Source organism: Girardinichthys multiradiatus, chromosome 6, assembly GCF_021462225.1.
Source record: "Girardinichthys multiradiatus isolate DD_20200921_A chromosome 6, DD_fGirMul_XY1, whole genome shotgun sequence".
Taxonomy (NCBI): domain Eukaryota; kingdom Metazoa; phylum Chordata; class Actinopteri; order Cyprinodontiformes; family Goodeidae; genus Girardinichthys; species Girardinichthys multiradiatus.
The window spans coordinates 17,667,331-17,694,110 of NC_061799.1; the positions used below are offsets into that span (position 1 = coordinate 17,667,331).

The 26,780-nt window shown below is 40.8% G+C and overlaps 1 protein-coding gene across 1 annotated transcript in view; it reads right to left on the reverse strand.

The window, feature by feature from the left end:
- Positions 1–26,780, reverse strand: part of clstn2a (calsyntenin 2a) — a 259,786-nt gene that overhangs the window by 132,999 nt on the left and 100,007 nt on the right. Inside the window, exon 2 of the mRNA XM_047368733.1 lies at positions 22,910–23,032. Within this exon, the coding sequence (XP_047224689.1) occupies positions 22,910–23,032 (123 nt within the window). The remainder of the gene's footprint in view (positions 1–22,909; positions 23,033–26,780) is intronic.

Below are 26,780 nucleotides of genomic sequence, written 5' to 3' on the forward strand. Positions count from 1 at the left end.
TTTCTTGTATTCAGATTCAACATTTTTCACAAATAAACTGAAAAAAATGTTCACAAAGGTATGGATCAGCTCTCAAAAAGGCATTAAGAATCTATGATTGCATCTGTTCCATGCTGCGACATGCCTGCCCATTACTTGCAAACTATGCTCCCAATGCAGAAATTTAAGCACTTTAGAATGGCAAAGAGGACATAGAGAAAAGAAAGTGGCAGCTAGACACAGTGATATGTTCTTCCCCTCCTCAGGGCAGAGAAACAGACACCAGTCTGGTTTGATCAGACTGTCGCTTCAATATCCTTTCTTATCCTTTGATGATCCATCACATCATCTTCCTCCCTACTTCTCTCCATCTCCTTGTTACACACATGCACACTGCATATCCCCATTATCTGGTCCACCTTCGTCTCCCTCTTTAATCTCCTTCCCTCACATCACCAGCCTTTTTCCAAACATTTCTGTCCCTTTCCCTTCTCAACTATTTTCACCCTCAGTGCAATGTAGATGGTACAGTGGGATTTGGCAGTGGGAGACTGACTATAAATGACTTTGCAGATGAGCCACTAGTGTTTCTGTGATCAGAGGTGAATTTGTATTGTTATGCCATTATGCAGTTAATTTCCCTTTCATGTTTTTGTTCATTGTTCTTTATTATTTTACTGCTGTATTCATCTTTTTGGACAGTGACTAAGTTTCATAATTTCTCATTACTTGTATAGCAGTAATTTGCCATTATTTCAGCTAAATGACTAAGCATAAATCTACATGATTGAACACCTGTTGTATTATTACATGATTACTGTTTCTTCATTCAGGTGCAGAGCTGTAAATAATATTTGTCCCCTTTCAGATTTTTTGTGTTTTTTTTTTTTTCCACATTTAAAATTTTTAGATCATCAAACACATTTTAACATGAAGTAATAATAACCTGAGCAAATATAATTTTTTTAAATGATAATTAATTTTTTATGTATTCAACGCAATCAAAACCAACATGGCCCTATTAGAAAATATAAAAATCATTAATTGATTCCGATTAACCACATTTTTATTCAATTACACTTGCCAAAACAAGGCCGGATTACTGTGAGACCTGGAAGTCAAGAAAAAGGATATGTCTGACAATATGAAGTAGGCTGAATGATCTCAAGAAGCATCACATAATGTCTCAATTTAAAGAAGTTTAAGAACAGATTGGAAACAAAACCATTTGCATTTATCAGTCTCGAAAGGTTTAAAAAGCCACTTCTTTATCACTCAGCTTACGTTTTTACTTGCACTTGGATCCCACTGCAAATACAGATTTGGACATTATGGATTTTTTGTTATACTCATGTTGAGAGGTGAAACATTTCTTTTTTTATGTGAGTTTTGTGTTGGTATTAAAATGACTGTAAATGTTGCCTGTAATCTCTAAATCGTATTATTTCTGTCTTAACAGACAACAATGTCATGTTTGGTCTGGACCATGCAAATACACATTAGGAACGTTAAGATAAGTACATTTATTGTATTTCAAAAATATTTTATTCAAAAATGTCAGTGTGTTTGAATAAGGTCCCATTACCTTTGTGTTCAGCATGTGAACTGTTTGGTTTTTTTTTCAATAAGGCCTTTTATTAATCACCGCATTTTAGTCTTAAATATCTGATCTATTTTGTTTTTGTAAAACTGTGTAATCACAGTATTTATTTAAAATGCTATATATGTCATGATCCAGAAGTGTTAGGTTATGGTTTTCATTTGTGTACATGCGTTCTAGCATTTTGTTTATATTGTCATCAGTTCACTTCTCTGTGCTCACCTTTGTTAGGTGTTTTTCATATAAGTGCAGTTCTTTGTATTTAGATTTCTATTTTATTCTTGTGTTCTTCATACTTTGAGTTATTTGTTAGATTATTCCCAGCATCTTTGTGCAGCTCTATTCATGTTTATTAGTTCCCCCCTCATCCATACCCAGCATGTATTCAACTAGATTTTACTCACCTGCGCCACCTCATTCCCAGCCATAGCCTACACCTGTTTCTCCTCCTATTTTGGCTCCTGTCTTCTCTTTGTTCAGTGCTAGATTCTACTGCTTGCTTGCCTGTTTCCATGCCAGTTACTATGACTGCCTTTTGCCCATGTCCAGATCTACTCATGTCATGCTATAATTTAGGTTTTCTTTATTTATTGAAAATATTTAATTCACCATGCTACTCCTAAGAGCTTGTCTGCACCTTGGTCCAGCTACAAAACCGCACACTTTGGCATTATAGTTATTAAGCTGTTGTTTTTTTTTTCATAAATGAAAAGTTGCAGCTGATCTCATATCTCAGCTTCTATTTTTCATTGGCTGCCACCAACATGTGTTTGCAGTTGGGTCATATCTTACTAACAGTCAAAGTTTTGGTAAGACATCACTTTGTGACCTTTACCTTAATTACACTTTGGTTATGCAGTAGGACAAAGAGCCAATGCACATCTGCAAGAGAAATGATGTCAGATGTTGGGATAATAATAATAATAACTTCAGATTAATATTATTAATAATAAAAATAATAATTTCAGTGTTCTTACCAGCTGGGCCTTGACCCATTTAGCAACCGCAGCAACAAGGCAATCTTTTCCCATCAGATGCTCTAAACAGTGTGGCTATAGACTCTGCTTCAACATTCTCCTTTGTCTTTCAGATATCCTGACCTCTGACATAATTTATCTTGTGAATTCAGAGGTTTCTTGTTTAAAGCAGTTTGCCAAGAAGTCATCCAATCACAACTGGCTGTGCTTGGTGGGACCAGCTCATCTTTTCCTTGTCAGTTTTCCAGCTTTGATCCAAGCAGCTCTGATCCTCTTCACTTCAGGAAAGTAGTGCGGACTAACGGCTGCTGTTTTAGTATTGCTGCCACCACCAGCAATACACTGTTTCACCATATTTTTTCGCTGTTTTTGATGCAACTTGCCTTCTACCTGAACCGTTTACCAGTGACACTCACACAGTGAATGACTGGAGCCTTCCCCTTAGATGTCGTTACTGGGCAACTTTGGACTTAAATTTAACATCGAAATATGCTTATTTTGTGTCACAATTGTCTTTTATCACGTCTTTAATCCTAATACCAGGTCAATTACTGCCCAATTCCTTCAATATTAAGATGTTTTCTTTTCTTTTCTGCATTTGTCACATTTTTGCAAAGTGTCACATGCACTTTAAAGAAGCTAGTTATTACTCCAGGAAGTTCTATGTTTATTTGTTCCATCTTAAATTTGGACCAAATAATCGATTTTACTATGTGAGATATTGATCTTCTAAAACATATGAAATCTTTTCCATCAAATATGTCCCCTAACTGATTTATCCCTTTACTGTTCCATGTTGAAAGGTTAGGAGCCTTTTTATTTTGATGAATGTCTGAGTTGTTCCAAAGAAGTGCTTGTCTGCATGGGAGAATTGAAGACCTATTCATTTTCAGATGTTCCCACCAGGCTGTCTGAGATGTGCTGATATTAATGCTGAGCTGATTAATTAATGGGCTGATAAATGGAATATCTGAAATACAGATTTCCTTGCATAGCGTTTGTTCAATTTCTATCCACAGACTGATGAATTTTCCCAACTCCATTTTCAGATACTGTATATTGGAATCTATATGCCAGGTAATATTTATGAAAGTTTGGAAGTTCCAGTCCTCCTAAATGTTTAGCCTTGTGTAAAGTCTTTAAACTTATGCGTGGAGGTTTAGATGCCAATAGAAATTTTGACATGATAGAATCTAAGGTTTTGAACCTGGGGTGGTTTAACTAGGATCATTGAGAAGATATACAGGTCCTTCTCAAAATATTAGCATATTGTGATAAAGTTCATTATTTTCCATAATGTCTTGATGAAAATGTAACATTCATATATTTTAGATTCATTGCACACTAACTGAAATATTTCAGGTCTTTTATTGTCTTAATACGGATGATTTTGGAATACAGCTCATGAAAACCCAAAATTCCTATCTCACAAAATTAGCATATCATTAAAAGGGTCTCTAAACGAGCTATGAACCTAATCATCTGAATCAACGAGTTAACTCTAAACACCTGCAAAAGATTCCTGAGGCCTTTAAAACTCCCAGCCTGGTTCATCACTCAAAACCCCAATCATGGGTAAGACTACCGACCTGACTGCTGTCCAGAAGGCCACTATTGACACCCTCAAGCAAGAGGGTAAGACACAGAAAGAAATTTCTGAACGAATAGGCTGTTCCCAGAGTGCTGTATCAAGGCACCTCAGTCCCCAGTGTGGCAGAAAACGCACAACGAGAAGAGGTGACCGGACCCTGAGGAAGATTGTGGAGAAGGGCCGATTCCAGACCTTGGGGGACCTGCAGAAGCAGTGGACTGAGTCTGGAGTAGAAACATCCAGAGCCACTGTGCACAGGCGTGTGCAGGAAATGGGCTACAGGTGCCGCATTCCCCAGGTCAAGCCACTTTTGAACCAGAAACAGCGGCAGAAGCGCCTGACCTGGGCTACAGAGAAGCAGCACTGGACTGTTGCTCAGTGGTCCAAATTACTTTTTTCGGATGAAAGCAAATTCTGCATGTCATTCGGAAATCAAGGTGCCAGAGTCTGGAGGAAGACTGGGGAGAAGGAAATGCCAAAATGCCAGAAGTCCAGTGTCAAGTACCCACAGTCAGTGATGGTCTGGGGTGCCGTGTCAGCTGCTGGTGTTGGTCCACTGTGTTTTATCAAGGGCAGGGTCAATGCAGCTAGCTATCAGGAGATTTTGGAGCACTTCATGCTTCCATCTGCTGAAAAGCTTTATGGAGATGAAGATTTCATTTTTCAGCACGACCTGGCACCTGCTCACAGTGCCAAAACCACTGGTAAATGGTTTACTGACCATGGTATCACTGTGCTCAATTGGCCTGCCAACTCTCCTGACCTGAACCCCATAGAGAATCTGTGGGATATTGTAAAGAGAACGTTGAAAGACTCAAGACCCAACACTCTGGATGAGCTAAAGGCCGCTATCGAAGCATCCTGGGCCTCCATAAGACCTCAGCAGTGCCACAGGCTGATTGCCTCCATGCCACGCCGCATTGAAGCAGTCATTTCTGCAAAAGGATTCCCGACCAAGTATTGAGTGCATAACTGTACATGATTATTTGAAGGTTGACGTTTTTTGTATTAAAAACACTTTTCTTTTATTGGTCGGATGAAATATGCTAATTTTGTGAGATAGGAATTTTGGGTTTTCATGAGCTGTATGCCACAATCATCCGTATTAAGACAATAAAAGACCTGAAATATTTCAGTTAGTGTGCAATGAATCTAAAATATATGAATGTTAAATTTTCATCATGACATTATGGAAAATAATTAACTTTATCACAATATGCTAATATTTTGAGAAGGACTTGTAGTTTATTTCACGGAGGACCATCACTGTAATTGCACTCTTCTCATGAGCCAGAAGGGGAAAGTTCTGTACCATGTGAGGTCGTCTTCTATTAATTTGAGTAACTGGATATAATTTATTGTGCAATGCTCATTGTATATATCAAACACTGAGGGGGAGTGTGGACAACCTTGTTTGGTGCATCTTTCAAGACTGAAACTCTGAGGACACCAGTCATTTCTTTTCACAAATTGTAAGGTAGTAAATAAAAATTTCTATTCAACCTGCTTAAAAGCCTTTTCTCCATCTGATGAAACAATTAAACCAAATTTATTTTAAATGTTACAGTCTATTAGATTTATGAATTATATATATTTATTTACGGATTTTTAATAAATCCAGTCTGGTCTGGATGTATAATATGAGGTGTAATATTTTCAAGCCTTGTAGCCAAAGTCTTGGAGATGATTTTAGAATCTGCATTTATATAAGTGATATTGTGCGGTAGCTAGATGCAAGTGTGGGATCTTTATCTGGTTTGAGGATGCGATTTATGTTAGCCCAATGCATGTTTGAAGAGAGTGTCGAGGTTTCCTGAATTTCTTTGACCACCCGTTGGAAGGTGGGAGCCAGCAGTAGCCAGATCTGTTTGTAGATGCCATCAGGTTCTGGAGCTTTGCCATTAGGCATACTTTTAACTGCTTCATAGAGTTCAATTGCTGCTAAAGGTAACTCCAGAACCTTCATGTAGTTTACCTTCATTTAAAATAAAATTAATCTATTTCAGAATTAATATGACTCAAAGCAATTTGAGTATAGGTTTTTGTAAAGATTTCTAAAAACTGGATTAATTTCTTTAGGGTCATAGGTTGCCAATTATTTTTAAAATTGTTACCTTTTCATTATTCTTTTTCAATTGACTTACAAAAAAGGTTGCTAGATTTATTACTATGATTGAAGATCTCCAACCACTATTTCTATTGCTATTTGCTGTTGTATTCTCTATTATTTTTTTTAATTTCTAGATTTAGTTTTTTTATTTTATTTAACAGCATTTCTTCTTGAGATGTAGCATGAGTAATTTCTTAGTCTCTTAATTTCTGTTGTAGCTTCAATTCAGTTGCTTTTTCTTTTTTTCTTATGTGATCAATAACAAATTATTTTACCATGCATAACAACCTTTGCTTCCTCCCAGAGGACACCAGAAGATATCATTTATTTTTTTTAAAAGATCCACTCTCTCCCAAGAAACCTGGTAAAATCTTCAACTTTACATAAAAATCTGTTAAACCTCCAAAGTTTTATAGGGGTGTTAATGCTTTTCCATTATCATCATAGTTACTGGTGCATGGTCGCTTAAGGGAAATGGGATGAATGCCTCACATACCTCCTTCATAACAGAGTTGCTGATTAGAAAGAAGTCTATATGGAAGTAAGAGTGCTGGACCAGTGAGAAAAAGGTAAACTCCTTATCTGATGGTTGACATCAGCGCCAGACATCACACAGATAAAAATCTTCCATATAGTGCATTAGAGCATTAACTGACTGCAAGTTACGAAGTGCAGATGATCTGCTGAGCCTGTCTAACTCTGTGTTCAGAGTGAGGTTAAAATCTCCTCCCACCACAAGAGCTCTGCCAGTCTGAGTTGAAAAGGCAGAAAAGAAACTGTGATCAAAGTCGGAGCTAAATAAAAGCTAAATAAAAATGAGGAAATTCTGGTGTGCTTGATGCATTCTGTCCATATTTGCGTATGTGGGTTTCCTGAAGTAAGACCGTGTCTGCTTTATGTAGTCTAGTGGATGATTTTATGTGTTTAATGTTATGTCCAATTCCATATACATTTCATGTTACAAATTCTGTTGAATTCAAATCAATAACTAAGTATGAGATCTAAACTAAAGGCCTGATCTTCAAAGATACCAAATAAGGGGCACTAACTTGCTTGAGCAAAAAAAAAAAAAAAATTGCACATCCAATAAGTGGGCGTATCGCATGTGATCTTCAAAGATTGCACGTGTAATGGATAACAGGTGCAAAACAGGTGCAGAACATCCTATTTAAATGAGGAAATTACACGTGCTACTGGCTGGCTGCTACTACCCCCAGCAGAACTAGAGAAAAAGTAAACAGATCCTCTCTGCTGTGACGCTTGAAGCATGCAGGGGTTGTTGTGCTGCATCATTATGAATGATCCAGTTCCTTCTGTTCTGATCCTGCTTTTCTGGACTGTTACAATTTGTTAGCATTTCTCATTGCTATTCACAGCAGCAGCTTTGTCATTGCAGCTTCTACCCTGACAAGATTATTTTTCTGTTCATTTGCACAGTGCACCTCTGAGTGCGTAATTGCGCATGCAGAAGGGTGAGTTTGAAGTTGTTTTGCAAGCAGATACTTTACATTTGTGATGTGGACAGACCCAGTGAGGCAAAGACTACATTCTGCTTCGCCTTTTATCAAAATATTGGATTACAGGCTATAGCGCAGGAGGGCAGACCTGTAACCAGAGTGGTGCACACACAACGTCACATCACTGTCCTGCAAAGAATTTAAATCAAACATTTATATACGAAAAAATGTATTTATCTATTTGTTTTGCCAATGTTTTAATGATGATTTAAATTGATTTTTGGTTACATGAAGTGATTTTTTTAATGCATAAACCCTCTCCTGTCATATGTTCACATTCAAACAAACATAATCAAACTGAAGGATTGAATATGCCTTATATTGTCTTTTTTTATTTATTGTTAATTAAATTATCAACATCAAAACACAGTGGGTCCTTTACATGATGTGCAGTTATGGTTAACAGGATGTATGATCAGTTATTTGCACTTTGCCATGATCTGGTCTGTGCGCGTTCAGCAGCAGATGATCTCACTGACAACGATGGTGCGCCGAAATGATTTAGACGCAAGAAAATGGGTGTTACAAAGAGTTTTATCATGGGAGATATGTCATGGTTTCTGTTTGTGACTGGCTCCAAATCAAACCTTAGATAATCCTAAATAGAATTCTCTATTCTCATCTATTTTTATATAATTTTCTCTCTCCGTCATCTGTCATTCTATATATGCTTCCTTCTCGCCACAGTGACAGCAGACATTTTTGTACCTGCATTTCAAACGTGCTAAATATAGATGTAAAAACAACACCCATAATCTACTTCAGGTTTGCAGGTGGTAAAGGATTACATTTGCATATCCCCATCCAATAAACTTCCGTGTTTGGGTCATTATTATGTGTTTTGCATATATTAATAAACGCTAATAAGCTAAAAACTTTGCTCCCACTGTTCCGTTAATTTTACGCACACAATCCAATTACCACCTCGTTTGTAAGGCAAGGCAAGTTTATTTATATAGCACATTTCAGTATCAAGATAATTCAAAGTGCTGTACCTGAAAAAAAGAGAAAGTGACACAAAAGAAGTACATTACAGTGGCATAACAAACACAAATAATTAAAGAGAATAAAAATGAATAATTAAAATGATAAGATGATAATAAAAAAGATTTAAAAAATAAAAAATTAATGATAAAATGATCAAAAATTAAAGGAAATTTGGACTGAAAACTTAACTAATAATGTTTAGATAGCACAGTCAAAGGCTACGCTAAACAAATAAGTTTTTTAACTTGATTTAAAGCAATTTAGGGTTTCAGCGATTTTACAGTTTTCTGGGAGTTTATTCCAGATTAGTGGAGCATAAGAACTAAAAGCTGCTTCTCCATGTTTGGTTCTGGTTCTGGGTGTGCAGAGTAGATTTAAACCAGAAGACCTGAGAGGTCTGGGTGGTTGATACACTGACAACAAGTCTGTAATGTATTTTGGTGCTGAGCCATTCAGTGATTTATAGACTAACAGAAGTATTTTAAAGTCTATTCTCTGAGCTACAGGGAGCCAGTGTAGGGACTTTCTTAGTTTTAGTGAGGACACGGGCAGCAGCATTCTGGTTGCAGTAATCAATTTTACTAAAGATGAACGCATGAATTAGTTTTTCAAGGTCCTGCTGAGACATTAGTCCTTTAATCCTGGAGATGTTCTTTAGGTGATAGAAGGCTGTCCTTATTACTATCTTTATGTGCCTCTGAAGGTTCAGATCTGAGTCCATCACTACACCAAGATTTCGAGTCTGACTGGTGGTTTCTAGCTGTATTAACTGGAGCTGTGGGCTAACTTTTAAACGCTCTTCCTTTGGTCCAAAAATTATTACTTCAGTTTTGTTTTGATTCGGCTGAAGAAAATTTTGGCAAATCCATGCATTATTCTAAGCATTTACCCAGCGCTTGAATGGGTTCATAATCACCTGGTGACATTGCAATGTATAGCTGTGTGTCGTCTGCATAGTTATGATAACTTATGTTGTTGTTTATTAAAATCTGAGTTATGGGGAGCATGTAGAAATTGAATGGGAGGGGCCCTAAAATGGACCCTTTGGGAACATTCAATCCTTCAAGTAGGATTTAAACCAGTTGAGTGCTGTACCAGAAAGGCCGACCCAGTTTTCTAATAAAATGGAGTGATCAACAGTGTCGAATGCTGCACTAAGGTCCAATAATACCAGCACTGTGGTTCTTCCACAGTCTGCATTTATACGGATGTCATTGAACACCTTGACAAGAGCAGTCTCTGTACTGTGGTGAGCAGGAAGCCTGACTGGAAGACATTGAAGTGGTTGGTCGTTGTTAGGAAGTTGTTTAACTGCTGAAACACAGCCTTTTCAATAATCTTACTGATGAAGGGGAGGTTTGACATAGGCCTGTAGTTCTGTAGTAGCAGCTTGTCCAAGTTGCTCTTTTTCAATAGAGGTTTGATAATTGCTGTTTTTAGGGTCTGGGGGAAGTCACCTGACAAAAAAATATCATATTGGCATGCAAAGTATTAATTCCTGACACAACTGTAATATAATAGCTCATACATACTGCGTGCTAAGCAATCCTTACTGAATATTAACATTGCACATGCTAACACGGGCATGACGACATATTTTCCACATGTTATTCAACTCTAATAACAAGGTTTTTTTTACAGAATTTTGTACATTCAATTCGGTTTTAAAATGTCTGTGAAAATGGTGATATTTACTAAGTTGGAACCATTGATGTAATTTCCAAAACAAAATCATTTTAACTGTCACCACTATACTATTATTCGATACAGTAGTATTAAACAAAATGACTAAAATCCAAAATTTTAAATACTTATTTTAGAGATCATTTTACCTTCTAAGCATTCTTCTTATATATATTCTTTGAGAGCCAAAGAACAACTAAATGCTGGCCTCTTGCAGATATTTTTATTTATATACATTTTTTACTGTAGTGATAGGTTTAATTTTTGTATACACAGTAGCCTTGATAGAGGCAGCACCAGCTGCAGTTTAATGCTGGTTAATGCTGCCAAACCACTGTTTTAAGTTTTGTGCTTAGCTGTTTGATCAGTATTATATAATTTTTGTGAAGATTATCAGTATATTTTCCTATTCTTTAAGAGCATCAAAACTAAGGACTCCCACTATTTTCAGTCAGTCAACACACCAACTAGCAAAAGGTACATTGATGCATTTTTTGGGCGTAATAAATCAGAAAAATGTGTAGGGTAGAAACTTTGATGCTTACATGGGATCAATATTATATTTTGTTCATTTTCTGTTTGATTTAAAACAATCTCTGTCAAAAAACCCCTCTTTTGAGTGTTACAGTCCAGAGACCAGGAAATCATATCCGACAGGAAAGGCCTTACCAGTGCATCTCTAGCTCTATTACTACCATAGTTGATGGCTTGGAGGCATAAGAGGTGTAAAACCTTCAACCCCCTCATTTTGACTCAGTACTTTCACATATGATGCTGAGACAAAGTGGAGGAATTATTAGGCCTGATTTGAGAGGTGGTGCTTGAAAGGGGTTTATGGATAAATTACACATTATTTGTTTGATGATTAGGTCATCTTGGCTAAGTCTTGATTCTTGAGTGCAGGTGATGATCCTCTACAAAAGCACACAGGAAAAGAAACATAGGGGATTGAAAACAGATTCAGAATCATAACTGTTGCAATCATGAAAATTACATATCACACACACGCGCACACACACACACACACACACACACCCCCTACAGGAATAATAAGAGTTCTCCCTAAGTAGCTGCTTTTGATATCATCCACTTATATTCAAGGTCTCTTTGTCTCCATGGTTTCCCTCAGCTATCCATTGTCCCTTTCTTCTCATATTGCTTTTATTCTTCCACCCTATGTGAATTCAGAGGAAACAATATACCACAAGACATTTTTCTGGTAGCATGATGAATGGGAAGAATTTGTGCCTGTTGACTGTGGCCTTGAGATAAAAAACAGGCAAATGAAACTGTCTGTTTGCTTTGTAGTCCGTGAAGTCCTAAGCCACCATTGCTCATGCTCCTTTGGATTAAGAAGACTATTGGTGCACACAACACCCCTAGTATTGGTTTTTTACATCAAAGTGAAATGTACTGTGGCAGAGGATAGCTAGTATGGAACTAAAATAGTCTCATTAGAATCAGACATTTTTTAGACATTGACTTTATAACACTGAATTTTTATCCTGTGCAATAATGTATGTGTATGTTTTTTTTGTACTTAAAATTTGCCAGCAAAAATTCACCTGCAAGAATTCGCCTGAAAAAATTCACCTGCAGAAATTCATCTGCAAGAATTCGCCTGAAAAAATTCACATGCAGAAATTCACCTGAAAAAATTCGCCTGTCAAAATTCGACTGCAAAAAAAAAGCAAACTTGTAAGAAAATATATGCTATACATACCGAAGAACTTCCCGGGTTTGCCGTCGCCATGTTGTCGCTTCTTCCGGTCACTTCAAAACAAGAGCATCTGCGGACAGGGTTGGGGCACTAGCTGTCATCAGGTCAGTCAAACATTTCATTTCAACATTTCAAAAGGGGCCGTCTCATTAGGTGTGGGGAATGTGTGTGAGGAAAGCACAGCGAGATCGTACAATCTGGCTGAGCCGGAATAAAACGGAAACTTGCTCTTAGAGAAATGTATGTGTTTTATTTCAAAACAATCAGTAGTTTTACACACATCCCCCCCCCCACCAGTCACTTTTTAAATCTCCGCCGTGACTCCTGCGGAGGGTTGGACCAGGCGCACGCCAACTGCCGACCTCTGCGCTGCTGCTGCGGCTGAGTAGACGGAGCAGTGGGCGGAGGAACTCGGGGAGCTGTGGCAGCGGCGGTGGAGTGTCTGCTGTTGCCGCTGATCGCGGTGATCCCGCCAGCGGCCGGTGGTATGGGACGACTGGAAGCCAGAGCGATTAAGAGACCCATGTCTCCTGACCCGCTCAAGTTCCTCTTGAGAGGTCTGCATTTGGCCCAGCACGGACTGGAAATGAGGACCGAACAGCCCATCCGGACTGATCGGTCCCTCCAGTAACTCCCTCTTAAAATCCTCAGGGATGGAGGAGGAGAGCCGAAGCCACATCTGTCACTGTAGCAGGGTCTGCCAGGCAGCGATGCGGGAGGAGCACACAGCCGACGCCGCACAGAGGTTGAGGATGGTGTCTGCGAGATTGCAAAATTCCTCCATATCCTCCGGAGGCAGCTCCATCTCCAGAGCCTTCTTGGAGATGGCGTAGGCCAGGAAGGCGGTGTTGTTGGTCGCCGCAGCGACCTGAGCGGCACATTGGTGGGAGCAATCAGTCAGCCTGGTCGTGATCTGATCACTGGGGGAGGGGGGCACAGGCCGTCGTCCGACGCGCCGGGCCGACCTAACCCCAAAAACTGCCGACAGACTAGGCTCCACAGCAGGAACTGGGAAAAACCCCTGATCCGTCAGGGACTCCACCCTCATGATGGGTGTGAAGGTGGATCTCGGCAAGTTAAATGAGCTGGGGCGAATTTTCCCGCCAGGTCATCAGTCGGGAGCTGGGCTAAAGGCGCGGAAACAGGGACACCTTTAGCCTCAGCTACTTTAGCGATGATGGCCGGCAGCGGGCTAACAAGTACGCCCATTGCTGGAAAGGGGGTGGTCGCCGACATCGGGAGGCCCTGAGCCTGGACTGATTTTGCATCTGCCTCCGCGTCCTCCGTCCGGAGGAAGGGAGTGGAGATATCAGTCGCTGTCTCTGGGGCGGAATCGCCCGATTCCCGCCCAGCATCGAAGATGCCCAATGCCTCATCGAGGGAGCATTGGTCCGCTACGGGGAATTCCCCTTCTAGCGGGGAGAAAATGGCTAGCCGCCGTTGCTTCTCTTCCAGAGGCAGATGCCTGCAGGAAGGGCAGGTGGACTGCGGGGTCAAGGCCAGGCTTGCATGATCAGGACTGAGGCAGCCCTCGCAGATGGCATGCAGGTCGTAGTTCATGATGTGAGAGGCGGATAGTGCCGACGCTAGCCATGGTTTTCTTGAATCAGTGCTCTTAAGCTGTCACTGAAGAAAAAATGGGAGCCGTTTGTCCGGTCTCACCGTAATTTATATGGACCGGGGTGGGGCCCACACACCAGGTGGGCGTGGACTAAAGTTTTCAGTGCTGCGCTGCGCGTGAAGGGATAAACCCACTAGCGATAGCCTTAAAGGGCGAAGCCTATACGAAATAGAACAGTTCCATTAGATGAAAAAAAAAATACCGAATCTCAAATGGGTGTTAATTACCTGGTGTTTTGTAATAATATATTTTTGGCAGAAAATCTCATCACTGATCTTCATTAAGCCACTATCCAGCAAACTGTTAAGAGACTTGCCTATGTCCAAGGCAATGGTGTGTCACGTGATCAAATAAGCGTAATCTGATTGGCTAAAAGACGCTCAACTCGATTGAGTGCTGATTGCTTTGGCTTGAGTCACTAAAAGGTCAACACATTTGCAGGTGAATTTCTGCTGGTGAAATTTTTCAGGTGAATTCTTGCAGGTCAATTTCTGCAGGTGAATTTTTGTTGGCAAATTTTAAGTACAAAAAAAAATTCACATACATAATTGCACAGGATAAAAATTCAATGTCTGATTCTTATGAAACTATTTTACTTCCATAGCTAGATACAAAAGCAATAGGGACTAAAGGATATACATAAAATGGTTGGTAAGAAGTGAAAAGAAGCCCTTAAGAGGTGAGAGGAAACAGCAAGAAAAAAAAAACCTTTTTCCTCTCTCTTACAGATTTTTTCAGAACATGAAATACATTTTAATATCTGACACAAATAAACAGAGTAAATAGGAAATGCAGTTTTCTATTGAAGAATTCATTTATAAAGGGAAAAAAAGATATCCACATCAACCTTGCTCTTTGTAGAAAGTAATCCACCCCCAACCATGTTGTTGTACCAGTTCATCCTAGAAACAGTTCAATACTCTGGTCAGCCTGGTTAAAATGAATTAATTCATGTTCAAAGTTCACCATCTAAATATTCTAAACTATGTTCATAACTCCAACTTAAGCTACTTCTCATTATATTTATTTGAGGTGTGGAAATCTACTGCAGTGAGACTCCTTCTGACAGGTTGAGTATCATATTGGCATGAAGTGTAGGTCTATATATATTAAAAATGATACTCAATATCTCAGTTTGTATGGCCTCTACATGCCTACATCAGGCATGCTCCTTATGCCTGATGTAGGCATGTAGAGCATACCTGATGTAGACATGTAGAGGCCATACAAACTGAGATATTGAGTATCTCACAATACTAACTTTTGCTCTACGAGGGTCTGGTGTCCACATTCGAGGTCAATATAGTGTCACTTAGTGGTGGCAAAAGAGTATAACACATTGCAGGTTAGATTCAAGGCTGGCAACACATCTGATTTTCAGGCTGCGACTCCCGATCCAAACTTTGCTCTGGTAAAACGTTGATCAAATTTCATGGATGACTCTTGTTCAAAAATGCAAAGTGTTCAATGTTTGCTATGACAGTCAAGTTTTACAAAAGTTAGTACCTTTAACAATTTACCATGATGCTTAACATGATGTACACACGTGGACAGAGGGACTTAGTTTTGCTGAAAATGTCCTCAAATATGGATAGAGGAAGTCAGTTTTGTTTAAAATCTGTTATCATGAATACTAGTATCAAATTGTGAGAATAAAATTGTATTTTTGGATTTTTTTAAAATAAAATAATAGTTTACTACAGTACAAGCAGATATAACATGGTTAAAAAATAAATCTATGTAGATTTTTATTGGATTTTTCTCATGTTTTTTTTTCCAGAGTGTTATTCTCTGTCTAGAGCAATGGAGTTAATTGCTGGAGACAAGTCAGTGGTGGAAGATTTGTCAGACATTGATGACACCATCAGGGTTGCTGAATATCAACCCCCACCACAGGAGCCAAGCAGCTGTGAGGAGGACAGTTGTGGGTGTGAGAGCCCCATTCCACAGCCCTCTCAGCCTATCAAGGAGCGTAAACATCTCCATTATGATTATGAAGGATATCGTTCAGACTGTGACATTGCCAGATCACCCATTCCCAGACATCTGTCTCAGACATAGCAGGATGAGGCTGGTGTCTCATACAATGTCCCTGAATGGAGAACACCAGGATCAAGGCATCAAGAACAGTCCAAGAAGAGGTGATGCAGGGCATTATTGCTAACACCAAATCAATCCCAGATTAACTCAGAGGAGGAAACTGTGAAGGACAAAGAGGGCTGGACCCCACTGGAGTACACATAGCAATATCTTGATAAAGATTTGATGAAAATGATTGCAGATCCAATGCTACGTCACTGGCTAGAAGTGGGTACCCACTCACCAAACCACCAATGAAATGTGTGGTTTTTGGAGGTTTTTTTGTTTGTTTTTTTTGCGCCTGTATGTTGAAGCTTTGTGTACCTGTACTCTTACTGGTACTTGACGTTTTCCGGTTATCCGGGACCAGGTCGTGGGGGCAGCAGTCTAAGCAGAGATGCCCAGACTTCCCTTTCCCCAGACAACTCCTCCAGCTCCTCTGGGGGCATTCCAAGGCCAGCCGAGAGACATAGTCCCTACAGTGTCTCATCGGCCATCCCATGGGCCTCCTCCCGTTGAGACGTGCCTGGAACACCTCCTGAGGGAGGCATCCAGGAGGTATCCGAAACAGATGCCTTAGCCACCTTAACTCTCAATGTGGAGGAGCAGCAGCTCCACTTCCAGCTCCCCCCAGATGGCCGAGCTCCTCACTCTATCTCTATAGTGCCTAGCCACCCTGCGTAGGAGGCTCATTTCATCCGCTTGCATCTGGGATCTTGTTCTTTTGGTCATGACCCAAAGATCATCCCCATAGGTGAGGGTAGGAATGTAGACCGACCGGTAAATCGAGAGCTTTGGTTTTTGGCTCAGCTTTCTCTTTACCACAACGGACCGGCGCAGCATCCTCATTACTGTGGTGGCCGCACCGATCTGTCTGTTGATCTCCCACTCCATTCTCCCCCACTTGAACTCCTCCACTTGAGGCAGGAACTCCCCTCCAACCTGGAAAACTTCGAAAACCATGTCCTCGGACTTGGAGGAGCTGATCCTCATCCCCAGCTCTTCGCACTTGCCTGCAAACCGCCCCAGTGCATGCTGTAGGTCTTGGCTAGAGGAGGCCAGCAGGACTACATCATCTACAAAAAAGAGAGACAAAATCCACTGGTCCCCAAACTAGACCCCCTCCGGCCCTTGGCTGCGCCTAGAAACCCTGACCATGAAAGTCAGGAACAGGACCAGTGAAAAAGGGTGGTTTACCGTATTCTGCAATCAGGATGTACTGGTCCACAGCCCTTAGATCCCCTGCCATCAGTGTTCACTGCCAATGATGTTGCAGAGGATCTGAGAGAAAGTGATGATTCTCAAAGGTGAGGCCTTTTCTTCACCGCATTGTTAAAGCAAGACAACCTTCAGGGCTCCTGTTAATTTTGTTTTGAGGATGATTTTGAGACATGCAAGATTAAGTAAGATCGTTATGAATTTTATCCCTATGTTACAACTTCATGTTCTGATTGTCCTGTTTAAGAAGATCTTTAACCAGAGGAAGGCATAGCTGATGGTTACAGGATGAAGAAGGATAGAAAAAAAAATTATTTAAACAACCTTTTGGGATTTAAAGACAAACCAAAAGCCTTTTGGCAGTTAAGGTAAATTGGGTCCAAGTGCTGACTAGCATTGAAAACGTATAAATCCATCATTTACCTTTGTTTTCATTCTTTCTTTGTTTTTTGTCAAACATTAAATTGTTTTTAAATGTTTGACAATAATGTCAATAATAACTTCACACTTATTTTACTAATGTTAGTAAAATACATGTGAAATTTCTGTAACTATTCAGAAGATCCTTGTAGAAGTATCAATTTTTCTGTAAATCTGCAATATGTTTATTAAAATTGTGTTAAACACAAGTGGAAACACGGAAAATCCTCTTCAGAGCTGTTGTTCTTTTCTACTCAGATAGGCTTACAGTGATTTGCGGCACATTGTTTTGCCCGGTAAACAAATCTGTGACGCAGTGAATGTTTAATGACACCGCAACAACCAGGCTGACTGAAGGGGAAATTTATTTTAGATTTTCACAGTGATTAACATGTGGTTTGTTTGCTTGAGAAGGTCAATGCTGGTGAAAAATCACCCAGGGGAAACAAACAGAGGCTTCTGACAGGTGATATTTCTCTGCTTGAATGTTTTTTTATTGCATTTGGTCTAATGAATGAAACAAACACAATAGCTTCCAAGGAGACTGAAAAAATGGCCATAAAAGAGCAGCTCCATTCCAATTTATCTTCCTCGGCTTACCCTATATTTTGTACAAAAACCTCCATCCACTCCCTACCTCAACACCACACAATCTAACTGTTCTGTCACATTTTTATCTGGATCTCTGCCCTCATTTGTGCCTTTTTTACCAACATAGCACCACATTCCTTCTTGCTGATTCCTGCAGTCGTTTTTGCTCTTCTCGATCTCAACACATTGCTTCCAGCAAGCCCATATTCAGCCAGTCACTTACATTATAGACACTTTCATCAATCCTGGTTTTGTTTTATGGAAGAAAGGAGTGGGCTACCCTTCTGGCACAACATTAATTGCAAAGTGAGAACACAGATGAGAATTGTTAAGCAGTTTCCCCAGCTTTTACACAATGCTGTAAAAATGTATTCGCCCGTTTCCAGATTTTTTCCATTCTTTAATTTTTGTTACACTTACATGTATCAAACAGCAAATAAATAATATCACACAACCTTAGTAAACAGCAAATGTAATTATTTCATTTATTAGGAGAAAACTGCTCTTCAAATCAATGCTGTGTAAAAGAAGAAATTGCTTCCTTGTTAAATCAATGAATTAACTTAAATTAACCACTTTTATTTTTGGAAAGCTGAGTTCAGCTTCACTAGCTACACCAGACCTGATTGGTGCCCGATCTGTAGCACCAAAGTGTGAGACATTATGGCCCAAACTAAAAAAGTTAAAAACACATGAGAAACAATGTAATGAACATCTACCACTCTGGAAAGGGTTACAAAGCCATTTCCAAGGCTTTGGGACTCCAGTGATCACAGTGAGGGCCATTATCCACAAATGGAGAAGAACATAGAATAGTGGTGCACCATTCAGGGAGTAGCCAGCCCTTCAAAATTACTTAAAGAGAGCAGGCCTTACTTGTCTCAGTTATGGTCAGTGCTCATGATTCAACCATAAGAAAAGGACTGAGCAAAAAAGCCTCTATGGGAGAGTTTCAGGGTTGAAAACCACTGCAGACCAAAAGAAAAACACAAAGACACATATTTGCCAAATAAATTTGTTGATGTTCCCCAGGATATTTGGGAAAATATTTCATGGATCGATGAGACACAATTGGAACTTTTTGGAAGGTGTACATCCTGATACAATTCTGGTAAAACTAACACAACTTTTTATTTTTTACACATCATACAGTCAAGCATGGTAGAGAAGTGTGATAATCTTGGGCTTCCTTTATGCTTTAATTAGGTTAATGAAACCTAAAGTGAACTATAAACATGGGGCATAATAATATTAAATATCCCAGAACTGTGATAATTGTGATATTATTGTTAAATTTGATACCAGTTGTGATAAATCCATAGTTTCCTCATTTTCTGTCATTATGAAGCTTCCAACAGTTTTTTTTACGTTCACCATCTTGGGCTGAATATCTGCCCGGCTCGAGTATCTACTGCAGTGAGACTCCAACAGGTTGAATGTATTAAAGGCATATACCACAGCAAAACAGACAAAACCATGGAAACATGAATTGGACAAATATCACACCAATATCACACGCTTATCACGCCGTCCCACGTGCTGCACTGGGCCAATCCGACAACATCATGGTCCACCTGATTCCTGCATACAGGCAGAAACTAAAGCTCTGCAAACCTGTTGTGAGGACGACAAGGAAGTGGAGCAGTGAGGCTGTGGAGAATCTCCAGGCGTGTTTAGGCTGTACAGACTGGGATGTGTTCAGGACTACTACCAACAGTCTGGACGAGTACACAGAGGCTGTGACTTCCTACATCAGCTTCTGTGAGGACAGCTGTGTACCATCATGCACCAGGGTGAGTTACAACAACGACAAACCCTGGTTCACAGCTAAACTCAGAAGGTTAAGACTGGATAAGGAAGAGGCCTTCAGGAGTGGGGACAAAGACATATACAGAGAGGCCAAGTACAAGTTTGGCAAGGCAGTGAAAGAGGCCAAACGACTGTACTCTGAGAAGCTCCAAATCCAGTTCTCAGCCAACGACTCTGCGTCTGTCTGGAAAGGGCTCAAGCAAATCACCAACTACAAGCCGAAAGCCCCCCACTCCATCAACGACCGACGCCTCGCCAACGACCTGAACGAGTTCTACTGCCGCTTTGAAAGACAAAGGGACAGTCCTGCAACCATCTCCCACGACGCCCCCCAACAGCTGCAGCCACAATCCACCACCCCCACCTCCCCAACCTCAAGAGGGGCCTTGGCACCTCCAACCCCCACCAGCCCCCTACCCACGCCGAGGACGGCTCTTTCCATCCAGGAGAGGGACGTCAACAAACTCTTCAGGAGACAGAACCCCCGGAAAGCTGCTGGTCCGGATTCTGTCTCACCAGCCAGCCTGAAGCACTGCGCTGATCAGCTGTCTCCAGTCTTCACAGACATTTTTAACACCTCACTGGAGACATGTCATGTGCCAGCCTGCTTCAAGTCCTCCACCATCGTCCCTGTTCCCAAGAAGCCAAGGACCACAGGGCTTAATGACTTCAGACCCGTCGCCCTGACCTTTGTGGTGATGAAGTCCTTTGAGCGCCTTGTGCTCTCACACCTAAAAGACATCACCGACCCCCTCCTGGACCCCCTGCAGTTTGCCTACAGAGCCAACAGGTCTGTAGATGATGCAGTCAACCTAGCCCTTCACTTCATCCTCCGGCACCTGGACTCCACAGGAACCTATGCCAGGATCCTGTTTGTGGATTTCAGCTCTGCCTTCAACACCATCGTCCCAGCTCTGCTCCAGGAGAAGCTCTCCCAGCTGAGTGTGCCCGACTCCACCTGCAGGTGGATCACTGACTTCCTGTCTGACAGGAAGCAGCGCGTGAGGCTGGGGAAGCACGTCTCTGACTCCCTGACCATCAGCACCGGTTCCCCCCAAGGCTGTGTTCTCTCTCCTCTGCTCTTCTCCCTGTACACCAACAGCTGCACCTCCAGTCACCAGTCTGTCAAGCTTCTGAAGTTTGCGGACGACACCACCCTGATCGGACTCATCTCTGATGGTGACGAGTCCGCGTACAGATGGGAAGTGGACCATCTGTTGGACTGGTGCAGCCAGAACAGCCTTGAGCTCAACGCTCTAAAGACAGTGGAGATGGTTGTGAACTTCAGGCAGAACCCAGCCCCACCTGCCCCCATCACCCTCTGTGACTCCACAATTGACACTGTGGAATCTTTCCGCTTCCTGGGAACCATCATCTCCCAGGATCTCAAGTGGGAGCCAAACATCAGCTCCCTCATCAAGAAAGCCCAGCAGAGGATGTTCTTCCTGCGGCAGCTGAAGAAATTCAACCTGCCAAAGACTATGATGGTGCACTTCTACACAGCCATCATTGAGTCCATCCTCACCTCCTCCATCACCATCTGGTACGCCGCTGCTACAACCAAGGATAAGGGCAGGCTGCAGCGTGTCATTCGGTCTGCTGAGAAGGTGATTGGCTGCAGTCTACTGTCGCTCCAGGAACTGTACACCTCCAGGACCCTGAAGCGGGCAGGGAAGATTCTGGCTGATCCCTCCCACCCCGGTCACACACTCTTTGAGACTCTCCCCTCTGGCAGGAGGCTGCGGTCCATCCGGACCAAAACCTCACGCCACAAGAACAGTTTTTTCCCATCTGCCACCAGCCTGGTTAACAAAGCCCGGAAACCACCCTGACATTCCCCCTTTCCCCCACACCCCCCCTTTTTTTGCTGACAGGACACCTGTAACCTGTAACTCTATGCGTTACATTAACGCTCAGCTTGGACTCCTGCTTACTTGCACTGCTTTACTTGCACAATGATCACCTGCACTGTTGTATTGCTCTTGCATCTTATACTGCTCTATATTTACTCTCACTCACTTAAAACTGTGCACTTATATTTATATTATATTGTAGATATGTTTGTACTGTTTAATTTGTACTGTATTGCACCGACTACGCCAAAACAAATTCCTTGTATGTCCAAAAACGTACTTGGCAATAAAGCTTTTCTGATTCTGATTCTGATATCCAGAAGCTGTGAATGAAAGCCAAGTCTACCCTGTGATTTGTTAACTTTGTTAGACCTCCTTTAGCAACACATGACATATGACACTAACAACCTTATTAGTATCATTCATTCATCCATTTGCCATACCAGTTTATACCAGTGGGGGGTGGGCACCCAATACAAGTGGCCAGTCCACCACAGGGCAACACAGGACTGACAACCATGCACATTCACACTCACTAACATGCATGTTATTAGACTGTGGCACAAAGCTGTAGTAGAGACAAACCCCTCGTGTGTGAGAGAACATGAAAACTCCACCCAGAAATAATCAGGGCAGGATTTGAACCAGAACCTTCTAGCTGCAATGCAACAACTGGACAAAACTTGTCAGCAGCATGTAACATAAAAATGTATTCAGCCTTGGAAGTGAAAAGGGTACACTCTCTTTCCTAGAGTTCATGTTAAAAAATACGTGTCATATACAGCCTTGGATATTTTGTCTGTGTAAAGTCATCCTGTTGCATGATGAGAAAAAAATGGTCTCTTTTAAAAAAAAAAACAGCATTTGCTTTACACTTCTGCAGGTGATAAATGGAACTCACGCTCCATGACAAACAGCGGGCACAGAGAACTGCTGGATCATCTGTTTTTGTCCTGTGGTGTGAAGTTGCTACAGTTGCCTGCACACAGAGCTCTAACATCCTTGTCAGGGTCGTCAGTGTGTTTGTGAGGAAAAGTGTGAGAATACCCTGCTTTCTGAAAAAATAAATTGTGTTAAAATGTATGAAAAATGTTTGGCGTTTGGATGAACAGCAGATGTCAGAGTGTTTGACATTCGGGCTTTTAGTGACCTACCAGCGTAAGCAACCGGAGCATCCTTGTCTAGAGCTAACAGAGGAGGGTCCAGCAGCACCGTGTCCGTGTTCTCTGTAATCACTCCATGGTAGGAGGTCTCTATCCATGGCTTGTGCTTGTTGACTGTGAAAGGAGAAGAAAGAATGAGATAAACATTATTATTTTTATTTGTAATCTTGTGAACAAATAGTGGTGTTTTCCTAAACAATGTAAATATTAATATAGACAAGAAAAACTGTAAAAAAAAATAGATTTTTATAGAAGGTATCTATATCTAGCTTGAAAAGAAAGCCTTTATGCTCTGGTAAAACTCCACCTCACTTAGGTTGTAGATGTTAAAACATACTACCATCTGCGAATGACATTTGAACAAATGCATTTCTGCTTTCAGATCTGTTATGACCTTTGCATCTCTTCCTTCACCATCAGCATATTTCCCACAATAAATCCTTGCTATTTTTTTTTCTTGTTTTGTCTCTGCCCTTTTCTCTTCTTCGTACATTTCTACAAAATGGTGAACTCAAACAACACAATTCTAAGGTGGATAAACTGCAGAATAACACAGGTCAACATCACACACAAAGTAATTATTGCCACTGCAGCTCCGGAGGTAGTCTGATCTCTGGCTTTTCTCAATCTGCATATTCATGGGCTAGATATTAAACTCTCCTCTCCCTCTAGTTTGTTCCTTACTTGTGAAGTCCCTTTGGATAAAGGTATGTGCTAATTGAATCCAATGTAATGTAATGTTCTCTAAATTAAAGTTCCTCACAGCAGGACTTAATAAACAGGAGCCTATGCTCAAGCCACAAGAACATGTGTGACTATTACGTGCTTTGGTGAATCCAAACATGCACTGTATCTCTGGAGTCCAAGCGTCACCCTCTGCAGGGAACTGGCCTCACAGCCTGACCTTCTAATCCATTGAAGAGGATTGCTTTTTCTCATGCCAATGAGCAGATGACATGTCCAGCTGGCAATGATTTGCAGTGTACCAAACTGTTCCTAAAGTGTTGTCTCAGCTTTTTATCTGTTTGCATAAAACCAGTAGTTTTGTCCTACTATCCCATCCCATTTTCTCCCTCAGTAGCTACCAACACACTCAAAGAACACAGTCATTTAAAAAAAAAAAAGTAAAATAAAAAAAAAGGGGGAGCTAAAAACAAACAACTTTAATATTTTAATGGAAAATGATGTATTTCTTAAACAATTTTAACAAAAATATGACAAGTGTGGTGTGAATTTGTTTTCAAGGCCCATTACTCTGATGCCTCTGAATAAACTTCAGTGCAATTAATTCCCTTCAGAAGTTGGCTAATTATTACACAATCTATTATTGGTAGGTGAATAATTTAATCTTACCAAGACAAGGCAATCCGCCTAAACTGACAAGCTGAAGAGATTATTTATTAACAAAGCAGCCAAGAGGTGCATGGTATCTTTGGAGGTGCTGCAGAGAACAACAGTTCAGCTGGGAGAATCTACCAACAGGGAAACAATTAGTTTTGCACTGGACAAATCTGATCCTCATAGAAAAATGAATAGAAGAAAGGCAGCTAAAATCCCATGCCCATGATCCATGTAGGAGGTACAGCAAATTTATTGAAGAAGGTGCTCTGGTCAGAATAGACCAAATCTACATTTCTGAGCATTCAAATCTACATGTGAAATGCTTTTTGTGCGGCCCAAAGCTGACACCACATTTTACTCTGTACAAAACATTATGATATGGTTAGGTTTTTGTTTCGGCAGGGAAAGAAATCAAGTCAGAGTTAATGCAATGATAGATGGAGCTAAACACAGGGCAATTCTGGAAGAACACATGTTGGGGACTTGTCCCAATACCCGCACTTCCACCCTTGTGTCCCTGAATTGCGAGTTCCCGTTGATGGGTTCGAGTGCGTAGTGTGACCCAATTCTCCAGAGTCGTCCTTAGCCCTGCCCCCTTTGTGCCCCACATCTGCCCTTTGGCGAAGTCCGCTTAGATGCCCACAATGCACTGCTGCAGATGACGTTCTGAGCAAAAACCAATCACAACTGTCAACGCAACCAGCCATCAAATCAGAATAATAAGAACTGCGTAAACTTTAGACAGCAAGCCGACAAATATATTTTTTTACTGGTTTTCCAGGCTCAACATTGTAAGATACCACTGGGTTCAGAGTGAGTCTGGGCAGTCAGTAGGCCATAACACTGAAGTTACCTTTCAAACAAACACTGGCATGGCGAGAGTCTGGTGTATATGCCTCCTTCACTTCCTGCACTTTATTCTCCTCAAAACAATTGCTTGTTGCAGTTTTAAATAGTTTTTTTAGCAGCAAGACTGTGAAAACAGCGCCGGTTCCCGCCTTTTTGATGTTGCAGTTACGGTGCAGAGGTGCAAGTTGATGACGTAACCCCTACTGTCCCAATTCTCCAATTTTGTAAGCTTGTAACCTGCGCACTTCAACCCTTACATGCACTTGTACAAAGTACACACTTCATAGAGGGGCGTAGGGTGTAGTGTGGGTATTGGGACAGGGCCTTGAAACAGAGGTAGGGGTTCACATTTTCAGCAGGTCAATGACCCTGAATATGCAGCAAGGGTTGCAACATGTTCACCAAAACATAAATCCATACTTAAATCCACTTGAGAATCTGTGACAAGACTAAAAAACAGCTGTTCCAAATGCCCTCCATCCGATCTGAATGAGATTGATCTGCTTTACATAGAAGAATTGGCAAAAAGTTTATTCTTCAAAATCACAAAGCTGGTAGAGACATACCCCAAAGGACCTACAACTCTAATGGCAAGTATTGACTCAAGGCAGCTGAATATAAAAACATGCCAGACATTTCAGATTTTTAGTTAACCATTTTAAAAGCCATGTATTAATTTCCGTCCACTTCACAATTATGCACAACTTTGTGTTGGTCTATCACAAACGATCCTGATAAAATATATCGAAGTTATGGTTCTAATATGAAAACATATGAGGAAGCTGTGAATACTTCTTCAAGCCACTGTCCATGTCACATGCCTGGGACATAAACCTCTGTTTTAATAATACTGTTAAACATAAAGACACAGCCAATTACATCTAGTGGAAACATTTTTTATATTTATTCATATTTGTAGCTCTTGTTAGGATGTAAGAATTTTAAAATGGGTTGTTTTTCCATTTTCATAAGCGTTAGTGTTATTTTTTCAGAAAAGGGTTTAAACAGGGTTGCAATAAATCAAATCATATTCATTATCACAATTTCAAAGTGTGCAATATCGGATTTATACTTCTTGGATGCAACATTGTATTTGGCCTGTTGGATGGATTGCAGTCCTTTATGCAGAGAACTGACATAGATTTTAGTGACTAAGATGTTAAAGAATAAAGAGAGTTGTGGGCTCACCATGATGATGAAAAACAAAGACGACAGCAAGGAAATTGGAGGTTGACTGCAAACGATATTGTCATAAGCAATTCTCATTCACATTTGCCACATTTAACTAAGAAACCTTATCTGAATCCTGTTACTCTCTGAGAGACTATAAAGTGCATAATATGGAGTCAAAGAAAAAAAACAAGCCATTATGCACATGCAGTAGATGGGAAGCACTGTAGCACCCAGCAGGAGTTGACTCTGATGGAGAGGGGAAAGAGGAGAGTGGTGTGTCTTCAAGTGAAATGAAGATATCTCTAGGCTACACCTGTAATATTGTACTTGTAATGGAGGATTCAATGGTGCATTCAGAAGTGCATCACTGTGATTCTGTATTGCTGGTATAGCATCTACCTCATCCTTTCACCTTTCTGCAATCTAAATTTCAGTGTTAGTAACATTTCCATAAAAATGTAGATGTGAAATGAAGTGAAACCATCTCGTAAAAGCTACT